General features: G+C 43.8%; 1 protein-coding gene across 6 annotated transcripts in view; it reads right to left on the reverse strand.

The window, feature by feature from the left end:
* The window catches only part of AFF1 (ALF transcription elongation factor 1), a 146,857-nt gene that overhangs the window by 16,611 nt on the left and 116,756 nt on the right, over positions 1-13,490 (reverse strand). For 4 of the 6 annotated variants that reach the window (XM_053404126.1, XM_053404125.1, XM_053404129.1 and 1 more), the window contains 4 exons: positions 9,167-9,227; positions 9,000-9,037; positions 7,057-7,216; positions 2,092-3,030 (listed from right to left, as the gene is read on the reverse strand). In XM_053404126.1, the coding sequence (XP_053260101.1) occupies positions 2,092-3,030; positions 7,057-7,216; positions 9,000-9,037; positions 9,167-9,227 (1,198 nt within the window). The remainder of the gene's footprint in view (positions 1-2,091; positions 3,031-7,056; positions 7,217-8,999; positions 9,038-9,166; positions 9,228-13,490) is intronic. The other 2 variants (XM_053404127.1, XM_053404130.1) reach the window with 1 other exon arrangement.

Raw genomic sequence — 13,490 nt, forward strand, 5'->3', positions numbered from 1 at the left:
TCCGCAAGACCAAAGGAAGCCGTGTATAGAGTATTTTTTTTCCTGACCTTGGATGATTCAGATAAGGCTGCCTTTTAAGCCTATTCAATAGATATAAAATTCCTGGTGAGTATGAATTAAACTGAGACTGCAACACAAAAATTCCTTCTGGTCAAGTCACTGATGGCAGCTGATTGTACTTTTGTTTGCCAAAAGGAAAACACACACCAGAGAGTTAACCCCACGCGGATTCCCCCCCCCCGAAGCTATTTTAACAAGAATCAGATACACGTGAGGGGGAGGAGGAAGTTGTCGAGACAACTTTTATACACAAATGCCTCCAGCAGAAAACCACCACCGTCCAAACCAAGGGAAAATCAGGATTAAGTTCAGAAAGAATGTACTATGCAAAGCAAAGCAAGTAAACCTTGGAATTGCATGATCTTAGCCACAAGACCGAGAAATGATTATTATAGCAACTACCAAGTGACTACTCTGAGTCACTGAGCTTGCTACTCAGTGACTATTTTTACCAGTCAGCTCACTACCCCAAGTCAATTGCTGCATCTAAATTTTTTTAATACAAATGAATAAAAGAAGGCAAAAAATATTAAAATATTAGCCATTATAACATTTTAAACCAGTGTGTCATGTCACTGCCCATTAATTAAATGTGCAACATTTAATTTTCTTGCTTAGTTTTCTTGCATTTAAGAAAAAAGTATATGGATGTTAGGTAGCTAAGTTACTTGCTTGCTACTTTTGATTACACCAACCCCTAATATCTGATCTATCTATCTATCTATCTATCTATCTATCTATCATCTATCTCTATCTATCCATCCTTAAAAAAAGAAAATAACATCTACACAAAAAGTAATGTTGTTATCTGGCCAGCTACCATTACGTAGGATATTCTACGTGTTACTGATTTAATTGTGTAAGGTTGTTTTAAGTTTCTGATTCGATCATCAATATTTTGTAGGGTATTCGGTTTTTATTTTGTACACAGTTTTAGAGATTGCAAGAGAAGCTAGGAGTCACATTTTAACGTCCCACAATTCTCCAGCGTGCACGGCAGGGCCCCCAGTTCATCCATCACATTAAACCATTAAACCGGTGCACACTTTTTAGATATTATTTCCACAGCCAAGAACAAGCCTTGATTACTGCTTGTAGTTTGCATTCAGTGGTGCGGCGGCAGAAGCACCAACGAAGGAGAACTGTGCAAACTTTTGAGCATTGTGCACCAGCGCTCTCTATTTAATGTGGCATGCGAGCCAGGCTACTGTCACCCCGGGGGTGCTGTGGAAAACTAAAATAGCAGGTTCACAGATGCAGCCAGCTGTCACGGTGGAGAGAGGGCAGCTGCTTTAGGATGTCTGGGCCTGATACTGATCCCTTTTCTAATCATCTCTATCATGGAATCTTCCGTTCTCTCCACCACTATATTGCTGAGCTGAGCTGCCATTTTCATTGACCTCAAGACCTCCACAAATCACAGCCAGTACAAATCTCTCACACACAAACATAATGTGGTTAGTGGAGGTGATGTAGCACCGAATATATTATTCTGAACTGCTGAAAATACAGCTAAGAAGGGATGGATATTGTGGGTCCTATTTTTTATTTATTTATTTTTTAGCAAAGAAACAAACAGATAAATAAGGTAAAGGTAAAGGGACCCCTGACCATTAGGTCCAGTCGCGGGCGACTCTGGGGTTGCGGCGCTCATCTCGCTTTATTGGCAGAGGGAGCCGGCGTACAGCTTCCAGGTCATGTGGCCAGCATGACTAAGCCGCTTCTGGCGAACCAGAACAGCGCATGGAAACGCCGTTTACCTTCCCGCCGGAGCGGTACCTATTTATCTACTTGCACTTTGTGCTTTTAAACTGCTAGGTTGGCAGGAGCAGGGACCGAGCAACAGGAGCTCACCCCATCGCAGGGATTCGAACCGCTGACCTTCTGATCAGCAAGCCCTAGGCTCTGTGGTTTAACCCACAGCGCCACGCGCCTCCCTCAAACAGATAAATAGCACGTGGTAAAATAAACACAAGGAATACTGAAGGGTTAAAATAAAAAGTACCAACTGCACAGGTCTCCCTCTCTCACCTTTCTCTTTTTGACAGACTTGCTTGGCGCGTCCTCTTGTCTCCTCTTGTCTGCATCCTGCTTCTTCAAGCTGTGGCTCTCTCTGGCCTCCAGTCTTTTGGGACAGTCCCCCCCCTTCCGGGGTGGATGTGGGACCCGCGAGAGGAGAGCAAGCTCAATTTTAACCACAAGTGAGGGAGGGACCGGGCAATCCCTCAAGGGCGACAGCAACTTCTTATCCCTGATAGGCAAGAGAAACTTGTCCTTGTCCTCTCTTACCACAACAGCTGGTTTCGTGCCGCTAGTTCTGCTGGTGGCGGAAACCCTGGGGCTCTGGCTCAAAGGGCTGAGGGGCAACAGCTCCAGGGCGCTGCCAGCCGCACTGTCTTTTGCAGCACCCCGGTCCGAGAACAATTTAACAGTGGCCTGGTGCAAGCTCTTGTGCTTTTTCTTCTCGGCCGGCTCCGGCACTGCCAGCTTCAGTTCCTTCTTGTCGCCAAACTTCAGCCGCCCTTTCGTTTTCACCTTGGGCTTGTCTTTGGAAGACTGGTCCTTCGCCCCATACAGACCGGGCGGCTCACTCTCTACCGTCAGGCCTCGCTTCGGTTCCTCCGGTGCCGCGACTTTGCTGGACTTCCTGGGCTGCTTACTGCCCACGACCTGGTGGAACTGGGGTTCCTCTGTGTGCACCGGAGACTTCTGGTAGCTGCGCTTGGTAGGGAGGTGTACCTCTTGAGCTGACCGGGGTGCTTTGCTGGCAGTTTTCGAGTGTCCATCTGTCGGCTGTGAGCATTCCCTTTTGCTGCTGCCGCCGCTGCAAGTTTTCCCTTGCCCCTTGTCTTCCTGGAGACTCCCCCTGCTGCGGTCATCCTGAAGGAAATTCTCGGTGGGAGACACCGGCTGGTTCACCTTGATCAGCCAGTTGTTCAGCTGCCATCTGTTGGATGTCTGTGGATCGGGCTGTGGCGAAAAAGAAAAGAGAAACACCAGTCGGTTGTGCGCCCGTCACAAGGCGCATTGCTTCATCTGCACCATACCTCTGAGGCCTATATTCTGAACTGAGCAAGGGTGGAAGGACCAGAAATGGTGGCTTTGCCCAAGAACATAATTCTGATGTGAGACCAGCACAAGCCCAGGTCAAGAGCTTCACTCGGTCCTGTATACCTGAAGGAGCATCTCCACCCCCATCGTTCAGCCCTGACACTGAGGTCCAGCTCTGAGGGCCTTCTGGCGGTTCCCTCATTGCGAGACGTGAGGTTACAGGGAACCAGACAGAGGGCCTTCTCGGTAGTGGCACCCGCCCTGTGGAGGTGAAGGAAATAAGCAGCTATCTTCTCTTTAAAATATATCTGAAGGCAGCCCTGTTTAGGGAAGTTTTTAAGATTTAATGCTGTATTGTTTTTAACACTTGATTGGAAGCCGCCCAGAGTGGCTGGGGAAACTCAGCCAGATGGGCGGGGTACAAATAATAAATTATTATTATTATTATAAAATATTATTCCACATATTATTCCTGTCTCCCAGGAAACCTGCCTGAGGTGGCTTCTCTTACTTCCAAGGTGTGGGGCTTCAGGTGTAAGGGACTAAATGTGGTCCTCCAACCCACCAGCTGTGCTCCACACCCTCAAGCCTCTTGGGATGGAGAGAGGTGCATGGAATGTAGCCCATTGTATATATTCAAATCCACTGAGCTCTGCCCCATTTGGCCCTGCCCACCTCTGTCAAGTGGGCCCCCATGAAGACAATTGCGCAAAATGTACAGAGTCACTCTATGGCCTGGTTCTCACTCAGATAGCAAACCCATCCCTTGTCTATACAGTGGTACCTCTAGATACGAACAGGATCCGTTCTGGAGCCCCGTTCGCATCTAGAGGTAAATGTATCTAGTGACGGCACGTCTGCGCATGCACGCTTCGCTTTTCGCCGCTTCTGCGCATGCACGGGACGTAATTTTGAGCATCTGCGCATGCGTAAACGGCGAAACCCGGAAGTAACGTGCTCTATTACTTCTGGGTTGCCGCGGAGCACAACTCGAAGCATATTTAACCCGAGGTATGTCTGTACTGCTTCAGAGAGAAGGTAGAAATTCTAATGATTTCACTCTCCGCCATACAAAAACAGAAATAAAATCTCTGTGCACAGAAAGCAGGCCTATCAGAGAAAAGCCCACTTGTCCCAGACATGCTGATTTTCTATGCACAAGGGGTATTTATTTATTTTTATGGACAAGCATGCAGTCCTATGAGCCCTCATCTGCAGCCCAAAGCGGTGCAGCCCAGATACAGTGAGGAAAACCAGATGACTCTACAATCAAAACTGTAATCCAAATGGTATTTTGCTTCCCTCTCTGTTTCATATAAAGGACTGCAATGTGGGTCCCCTGCTATTATTATTATTATTATACCGCCCTATACCCGGAGGTCTCAGGGCGGTTCACAGAACAAAATCAAAATATAAAACCACAACATACATAACCAAAATAAAAACAACCCAATACCCTCCTCTCCCAAAAAAAACCCCATAGGATGTCAATCGAATCAACCAAAGGCCTGGTTAAAAAGGAACGTTTTGCCTAGTGCCTAAAGGTGTATTATGAAGGTGCCAATCAAGAAGGTTGATGGGTAATGAATTAAGGCCCATTTTTAAAAGATGGTTTTCATAATTCCATAGATCCTCAACATGCCACACAAAGCTTGACATTATACCAATGACGTAAAAAACAGATTTTTGTTCCCAAAGCAATTTCACAACACTCCTGCTCTTGATTATGACACTAATGGTGCTTTTTCCCAGTTTGGCTTCCCAAGTAGGTCAGCGAAGGCCTCCAAAACTGAATAAATCAAGTCAAGTCCAGCCACGTCCCAGGGAAAGAGGAGGAGGGAAGGAACCTTTCCTACAGACATGAATGTTCCACACAGATTTCTGGAAAAGGTCTAAATCTTCTGTTGAAATTTGCTTTTTTTAAAAAAAAGTTGCACATACACAATCATATAAATAAAATAATTGGGATCGAAAGGTTTGAGCTAAAATTTCAAAACAGAACTTAGATGCAGAAAAGGTTCTGAACTCAAAACCACTCAAAACACGGACAGAAATTTCACCCTTGTTCAAACAGTTCTTTGATTTGTCGGCAATAGAGGCCTTATGGTCATCGTTCAGAGGACACTTTACAATTGCTCCGTATGACAGATGTCATCACCACACAGAGCACATGCAATTGACAGGCACCAGCACACCAGGCCTTATCCCTGAATTTGTAAATTTCATTGGGATTTTTTAAAGCTTCTGATCATTGTACTTTTAGGGCAAGACCTGAGGTGGCAGCTGCAGGTAGCATTCAATCCAACTGTTCAGTAAGAAGCAAAAACTTTTTGACACCTTCCGCTATTCCAGCCAAGAGTTTGTAGTGAAAGGTTACATCAGGATGTATCTGAAGGTCCTTCCTCCTGGATCATGACCACTCCACCCAGTTTCTGTGCAATTCTGTAGCGCTGTACAACACAGCCCCACTCAGCCAGGAAGGTAAAGAGGGCAGTAAGGAGAAGTGGAAGAGAATCATTGGTTGGCGCAAACTGCCTTCCACTTGTATGACCGCTGCATACAATCTGTTGGCTGGAAGGTGGAAAGAGGCCTTGGGATGCCTGATAACCATATGGGCATCATCATTATCAAAATGTACTGAACTTATTTAATGTATTAAATACACTTTGAATATATTAGATGCTTCGATTTAAGGTTTTGTCTGTTTTGCATTCAGGCAAATTTTTAAAAAATATTTTTTTATTAAAGATTTATTAGTTTACAAAAATACGTGCATTGTCTCTTTTTTTCAAGTTGTGTTTTCTACAGATCAGTTTCATTTGTTGCGAGACATTAGTGTTACACACAGTGTTAGGTTAGGAATAAAAGGGGGAAAGATGGGGGGGCAGGGAATGGTGAGTTGAGTGGGGTCGGGTGGCAATGCTTCTATTCTTCTACTTAGTATATGTGTGTGGTTTTGTGTCAGCATCACTTGTGTGGCTTCTCTTTACAATTCGCTTGTTGTATTTCTTTGGGGGTGGCCTAGGGTGTGGTTGGTTGTCTTTGATTGGCTGTAGTGAAATTTGTTTTTTGTGTGACCGGGGTGTGTGTGTGTTTGGATCAGGTTAGCCAGATTGATTTGAATGCTGCTGGTGGATTCTTGTTGGGCCAGTACGTTTCCGAGTACAATTCAAAGTGTTGGTGCTGACCTTTAAAGCCCTAAACGGCCTCGGTCCAGTATATCTGAAGGAGCATCTCCACCCCCATCGTTCTGCCCGGACACTGAGGTCCAGCACCGAGGGCCTTCTGGCGGTTCCCTCACTGCGAGAAGCCAAGTTACAGGGAACCAGGTAGAGGGCCTTCTCCGTAGTGGCGCCCTCCCTGTGGAACGCCCTGCCACCAGATGTCAAAGAGAACAACAACTACCAGACTTTTAGAAGACATCTGAAGGCAGCCCTGTTTAGGGAAGCTTTTAATATTTGATGTATTACAGTATTTTAATATTTCTTTGGATGCCGCCTAGAGTGGCTGGGGAAGCCCAGCCAGATGGGTGGGGTATAAATAATAAATTATTTATTATTATTATTATTATTATTATTATTATTATTATTATTATTATTATTATGTGATAAAGCGGAACCATACTGAGATGAAGTCGTCTTCTTCTATTTGCACTGTGCCTCTGTTGAAACATTTCTGGCTACATTTCTGACTTTCAGCCGGTGGCTAAAGTATGTGCTGATGGCGTTATGTGGACGGCTGGACTACAGTAGCACAGGGTTCAAATGTACAGCGTGGGAAACTGGGAGGGTGGAAAGGGATCAGTAACGTGGTAGAAGAGATTTACAGCATTCTGCTGACAGAACAATTAAATTATCTGATTGGATTAAAAAAAAAGTCAATAGCCTCCTATTGGCTATTCACAACACAGAGATCATGCACTTAAAAACAAATGGGACACCGTACCTCAGGTGTGGATGCTCTTGTTGGGGGATCATTTGCTTCACTTTCACTGGAGCTGCTCTCACTCTCAGAGTCAGAGGAACTGTCCGAGTCGCTTGTGCTCCCAGACTCTGGACTGCTGGAATGTGCCAATGCCACACTCTCAGGCTGTGATTGTGGGGCACTGCAAGTCAATACCATGAGATAAAATTAGAAGCGGGTAAGGATCATCTTTCTGCACTTCCACCCCCTCCACAGACAGGCCAGCACTGGGGCGGAGGTTGGGGTGGGAGAGAGAGAGGGAGATAAAATCCAACCAGCATCATTTAAAACATTCTATCATTGTTCACTGGGGGATCACATTCTCCTGATCCCTCAAAAGGATGAAAATGCAAAAGCGCTAAATCACAATCACACACACACACACACACACACACACACACACACACACACAGAGGGGTGGAGGGAGGGAGAGAAACATTGCTAGGAAGCCAAGAGGGCTTTTGAGAGCAACTATGTGATACAGTGGTACCTCGGGTTACAGACACTTCAGGTTACAGACTCCGTTAACCCAGAAATATTACCTTGGGTTAAGAACTTTGCTTCAGGATGAGAACAGAAATCGTGCAGCAGCAGCAGCAGGAGCCCCATTAGCTAAAGTGGTGCTTCAGGTTAAGAATAGTTTCAGGTTACGAATGGCCCTCCAGAACAAATTAAGTTCTTAACCCGAGGTATCACTGTACAACTGCCAGAAAAGCAGAAGATCAAACACATTTCATCTAATGACCAAAATACACCATTTCCCCGGGGGAGAGTAAATAAGCTCAAAACATGTACAGTGGTGCCTCTGGTTACGAACTTAATTCGTTCTGGAGGTCCGTTCTTAACCTGAAACCGTTCTTAACCTGAGGTACCACTTTAGCTAATGGGGCCTCCTGCTGCCACCGTGCTATTTCTGTTCTCATCCTGAAGTAAAGTTCTTAACCCGAGGTGCTATTTCTGGGTTAGTGGAGTCTGTAGCCCGAAGTGTTTGTAACCTGAGGTGTTTGTAACCCAAGGTAACACTGTACATCCTGGACTTTTTAACCTTGTTTTATAGAATCTCAGAATTGTAGAATTGCAAGGGACCCCAAGGGTCATCTAGTCCAACCCCCTGCAATGCAGGAATCTCAGCTAAAGCATCCATGACAGATGGCCACCCAACCTCTGCTTAAAAACCTCCTCCAAGGAAGGACAGCCTGTAGACCCTCTCAAGGTGGAAAAAATTCAACTGCTGAACAGCTACTGCCGTCACAAAGTTCTTCCTGACGTTTAGGCAGAAACTCCCTTTTTTGTAACTTGAATCCATTAATTCAGGTCCTACCCCGCAGAGATTTGCATTACCTTACAATATGATTCATATTACATTTTGTAATCTAGTTCTCTATGTTGCTTTTGTTTCAAATGTAGAGCGGTTTTTAGATTTTAAAATAAGAATCTGACTCCATGGAAATATGGATGGTGTACACAAGGTGATCCCATTTTATCTTCACAATCACACAGGTGAACTAGATATCTAGGAACCCAAAGCATACCGGTCAATAACTCTGCCTCCATTGCTGGGACTCGCTAGTGGATAGATTTGCACTCAGTTCCTACATGTGAGCTTTCTGTAGGTGTCTGCTTGGCTGCTGCAGAGAAGAGAATACTGGGCCACTGGCCTGATCTAGCAATGCTTTTCTTACACTCTGAATTCTAGTGCTTTGAAGAAGCAGGGAAGTATTAAAACAACCTCATGCATATTCCCTCCAAGTGTTACCAAATTATCCCGATCAGTGAACAGTTCAGTCAGTCTCTTGCTCTCTCCTCTTAACCTCCCGCCCACAACCCTGAGCTGCTTCCACAAGGATTTCTGTTTACATGCATAAAATAACTTGTGAGCTGTTATTTAATAACTCTGCCTCCATGTTATTTCCAAGAAATTGTACCTTGGAGGAGTGGATGAGGAAGACGGCTTATCAGAAACCTATTTAACAAGAACAACAACAAAAAAGGGAGAAAGGTTAGTATAAGCAGCTCAGGCAGGAAAACAGGCCATAAATATTTTTAAAGGTATTCTGGGTATTTGCAGGATTTATAAGTTTTATCTACACACACTGACTTGGTCATCGTCACCCTCGTCACTATCGCTGATCTCAAGGTCTTCATGTAGCATTCTGAAAGAGAAAAGAGGATATAAATGTAACTCGCTGCAAAAAATTACAATGATGTTTTCAAAGTTTTGATTAATCTACACTCAACATACTACTCAGCTGGGAAAGGGTTCTTTGCTCAAGCTTGTCTCTTCACAGTATTTTTCTTGGAAAACGAGCACAGGTTTCATTTTTGCACTCCAAAGAAAAAGGCCAAGCTGAACTATTTCCTCTGCAGAACAAGAGGACTTCGTCTTCCCTGGAGTCTCTGCACATGAAAACTAATATAGTCATTGCTGTAAAGAAAGATTCGTGGTGCATGCTCCCATAACACAAGAGATCTGGAAAGTGTTCATATCTGCTGTCAGAATAGAGCACTGCTGTTGTCCAAAGCTTAAAACTGGTTGTGAAATGAAGATAAGTGTTCATGGGTATTAATGCCTGTTGGCGATCCGGTGCCATAAACCTCACTAACTCAAGGACCACCATCTGGTGGCAGAAGTGATGGCAACCAAGGATTTGGCGTTTGCTATTATGTGAACAAAAGAGGGGAAACTGAGGAGGCAGTCATTCTAATGACAGCTTTAAATGGGTTTCTTTTAGCTTTTTTATATCGCTGCACCCCACCCTGATACTTTTTGAGAGGGCAGTATATAAATACCTTAATAAATACAAATAAATGCATATACCAGTATATATATATATTTTTTAAAAAAATAAAATTTTAATAGTTCTGCATAAAGCTGTACACAACAAAGATAACCATTCCAAAAATAGAAAGAGATTCTTTCGAACCTTTAGACCTCCTTCCCTCCCTCCATCCATCAGCTCCATTTCTAAATTTTATTCCTGCATCTTTTACTGTAATCCACCTATTATATCATTATGGTAACCAAAGTTCATGTTACTTTACAAGTGCCATTGATTTCAACTGTTTACAGTGGTCTTTCAAATATATTTAAAAAACAGGTGCAGCACTGATGCAGATGGCCAGGGGTTGTATCCCTGCTGCGTACCCTCCAAATCTACTCTGCAGGGTCCCCCAACCCACCTGGGCTGATTTTGAGGGTGTGCAGGTGGGGAGGGGAGCTGTAGGGGCTAGGAGAGGGCTAGGAAGTTCTGCTGCACAGACAGAAGCCACTTGAGCAGAGTTGTGAAGCTGAGTTCTACTCTACGGCATAATATGCACACAGCAGGCTGGATCCAAAGTGTTACTTCAGCAAATGCAAGAACTTGTTTCATGGAAAAGAGTGGACCAAAGCTCTCGCTGCAGAAAGCGGGAGAGGTAGAAGTTTGCCAACTCTCCCTGCAGACTTCTGTACCACTTTCTACCAAGTTCCACAAAAAAGCTTTTTTGGGGGGAAGGAGGAAGCAGCAAATATTGCTTCCCCACTTCCTCAGGTGGAAGTGCCCAGTGAGTAGAGTTCTGTTCATAAGAACTCTGGATCCAGTTCCATGTCATTATCACAATATGTATTTCTATGAAGATTGCAAAGAAAAAGAGAAAAAAACACAAGGTTGTAAGAGGCAACTGGGCAACTAAGGAAAGTTTAGATTATACCTAAGCTTTTGCTTAAAGCTAAAAACCACCGATTAAACATGACTACCTACCTAAAGACTGAGAAAACGCATTAAAGGTATAACCAGCCAACCAATCAACCCCAGCTCCCAAACTAATCCTTGCACTATCATGAAAATCAGACACTCAAAGCTGAATTAGCACAAGTTAAAAAAAGAACCACTGAATCTTAAAGGGGATATTGCTTTTTAATAAGCTTTTTGCTCTTAACTACTATCCTCCTTGTGCTAGAATGAATTAATAATGGCACATATTTTTTATTTATTTACATGCCGCAGATTTTACTCAGAAAGTACATCCAGTTACCTCTCAGACACTGAAATATGACCACATTGGGGATGGATCCTGGCAGCTACTTGATACCAAACAAACAGTGCTTCTAAGAGCCAAGAGGCGGAAGTGATGGATAACCAAATCCAAATGAAACCACAGCAGGAACAGGAATGTTAGCCAGATAAGATCTGATATTTTTGAGGCCTGCCAGCTGGCACCCACGGATGAACAAACCCATCCAGTTTCTGTGCGTATGAGTGTGATCTAGCTTTCACAAATGGCAGGTGAGAGGGTAACCCTGTTTCTAACCGTGTCAGGCTGCAGGTGGGAGCCCAGCTGCCCCTCCATTAAAAGAAAAACCTATTATATCAGGGAAGAAGTTTCCAGCTTGTGTGTAACAGGTACCCAGCACAATAAAACAGAGACTGCATGATTAAGTTTCAATCTTTATTTTATTCCCCCCCAAAAGGTTACTGATAACCAGTCCTTCCAATTTGTACTGCAAGTTCTATAGGTGTTCAGTTATTAAGTTTGCTATTGCTTTTTAATCTGCTGCTACGTGTGCTACTGTTGGTTTTTTAAAAACTATTTATTGCTGTTATCGGTTTTATAGCTTCTTTGCAACTTATGTGAAAGCAAGATATAAATATATATCCATATTTTCAGACAGGATTGATGGAAGTCAAAAATTTGAATAAGATGTAAAAGTACCGTATTTTTTGCTCTATAAGACTCACTTTTCCCCTCCTAAAAAGTAAGGGGAAATGTGTGTGCGTCTTATGGAGCGAATGCAGGCTGCGCAGCTATCCCAGAAGCCAGAACAGCAAGAGGGATTGCTGCTTTCACTGTGAGATTCAGAATATTTTTTTCCCTGTTTTCCTCCTCCAAAAACTAGGTGCGTCTTGTGGTCTGGTGCATCTTATAGAGCGAAAAATACGGTATGTTTAATTACTGTTGAAAACGATATGTTTAAAAAAAACTAATAAAAAATTATATTAAAAAAGAAAAGAAAGCAAGATATAAATACCTAAAAACAATAAAAGAATAAAAACAATAAAAGCAAACTTTTAATCATCATGGGATGCTTTCCTTAGATTGTCTCCCCTGCAGCAAACAGAAGAAGAGAAGAAGAGTTTGGATTTGATATCCCGTTTTATCACTACCCGAAGGGGTCTCAAAGCGGCTAACATTCTCCTTTCCCTTCCTCCCCCCCAACAAACACTCTGTGAGGTAAGTGGGGCTGAGAGACTTCAGAAGAGTGTGAGTAGCCCAAGGTCACCCAGCAGCTGCAGGTGGAGGAGCGGAGACGCGAACCCGGTTCCCCAGATTACTAGACTACCGCTCTTAACCACTACACCACACTGGCTCTCACTTTGCTTCTTAGCGCTTTGCCATGCCGGCTAGTTCCAAGGTTGTTGTACCTGCACAGCACTGGAAAATAAGCCAGCTAGCTACCACAATAGCTACTGCATTTAAATAAATCAATGTTGCAAAGCTAACTATGCCCAACTAGAAGCATATGGGGCAAAACTATTCTGTGGCATTGGCAGGGTACTAGAGTACAGCTGCTGTCAGTGAAACCAGTCCCTTGTTTAGCCTCGGTTAATGTAAACACATCCTAATGAAGTTCGGTCCTTCGGCATTTGTGGTGTACAATGGATCCTATTATGTAAAGATCTACCAAGGGATTATATCAGCATAACCACAAACCCTGGAGGGCAATCCTACATATTCTTGCAGCGGCCTAATAATCATGTTCTCTACACGCATGCCCCCTTTCTTCTCAGCTCTTCAGTGTTGGTTTATACAAAATCACACAAAAGCAAGCCTGCAGTTGCCCAAAAGACAAGAGCACACAGGACAATTTCCAGAAGCCTACAATGAAAGGCCAGAAGCAAACTAGTGAATTTTTCATGCCTCATGATTTTTGGAGGCGACATGATTCTTTCACTTGAATACGTTTTTGTGAAGCAGTGTTTAAGAAAATAATCACTATTTCTTTTACTAGATTCTCAAACCAGGCGTAAAAAAATAATCATGCTGGTAGCTGCTCATTTTAACTTGCTGTCGGTTATCTGTGACTAGACAATACGCCCAGCCAGTTTATTGAAAGAAAACCAGGTGCACATGATGTACATCCAGTTCTTATTTTATTTAGCGCACTTGTGTCCTGCCTTTCTTTCCATGTGGTCTCCCATTCAAGCACTGATCAGACCCAGACCCTTGGCTGAGCTTCAGTCAGGTGGCTGCATTACAGAACAGTAGAGTTGGAAGGGACCCCTTGAGTCATCTAGTCCAACCCCTTGCAATGCAGGAATCTCAGCTAAAGCATCCATGACAGATGGCCATCCAACCTCTGCTTAAAAACCTCCTCCAAGGAAGGAGAGTCCATGTGTCCTCACAACATGTCCTGAGATAGGCATAACTGCTGCAGT

Source organism: Podarcis raffonei, chromosome 9 (genome assembly GCF_027172205.1).
Source record: "Podarcis raffonei isolate rPodRaf1 chromosome 9, rPodRaf1.pri, whole genome shotgun sequence".
NCBI lineage: Eukaryota > Metazoa > Chordata > Lepidosauria > Squamata > Lacertidae > Podarcis > Podarcis raffonei.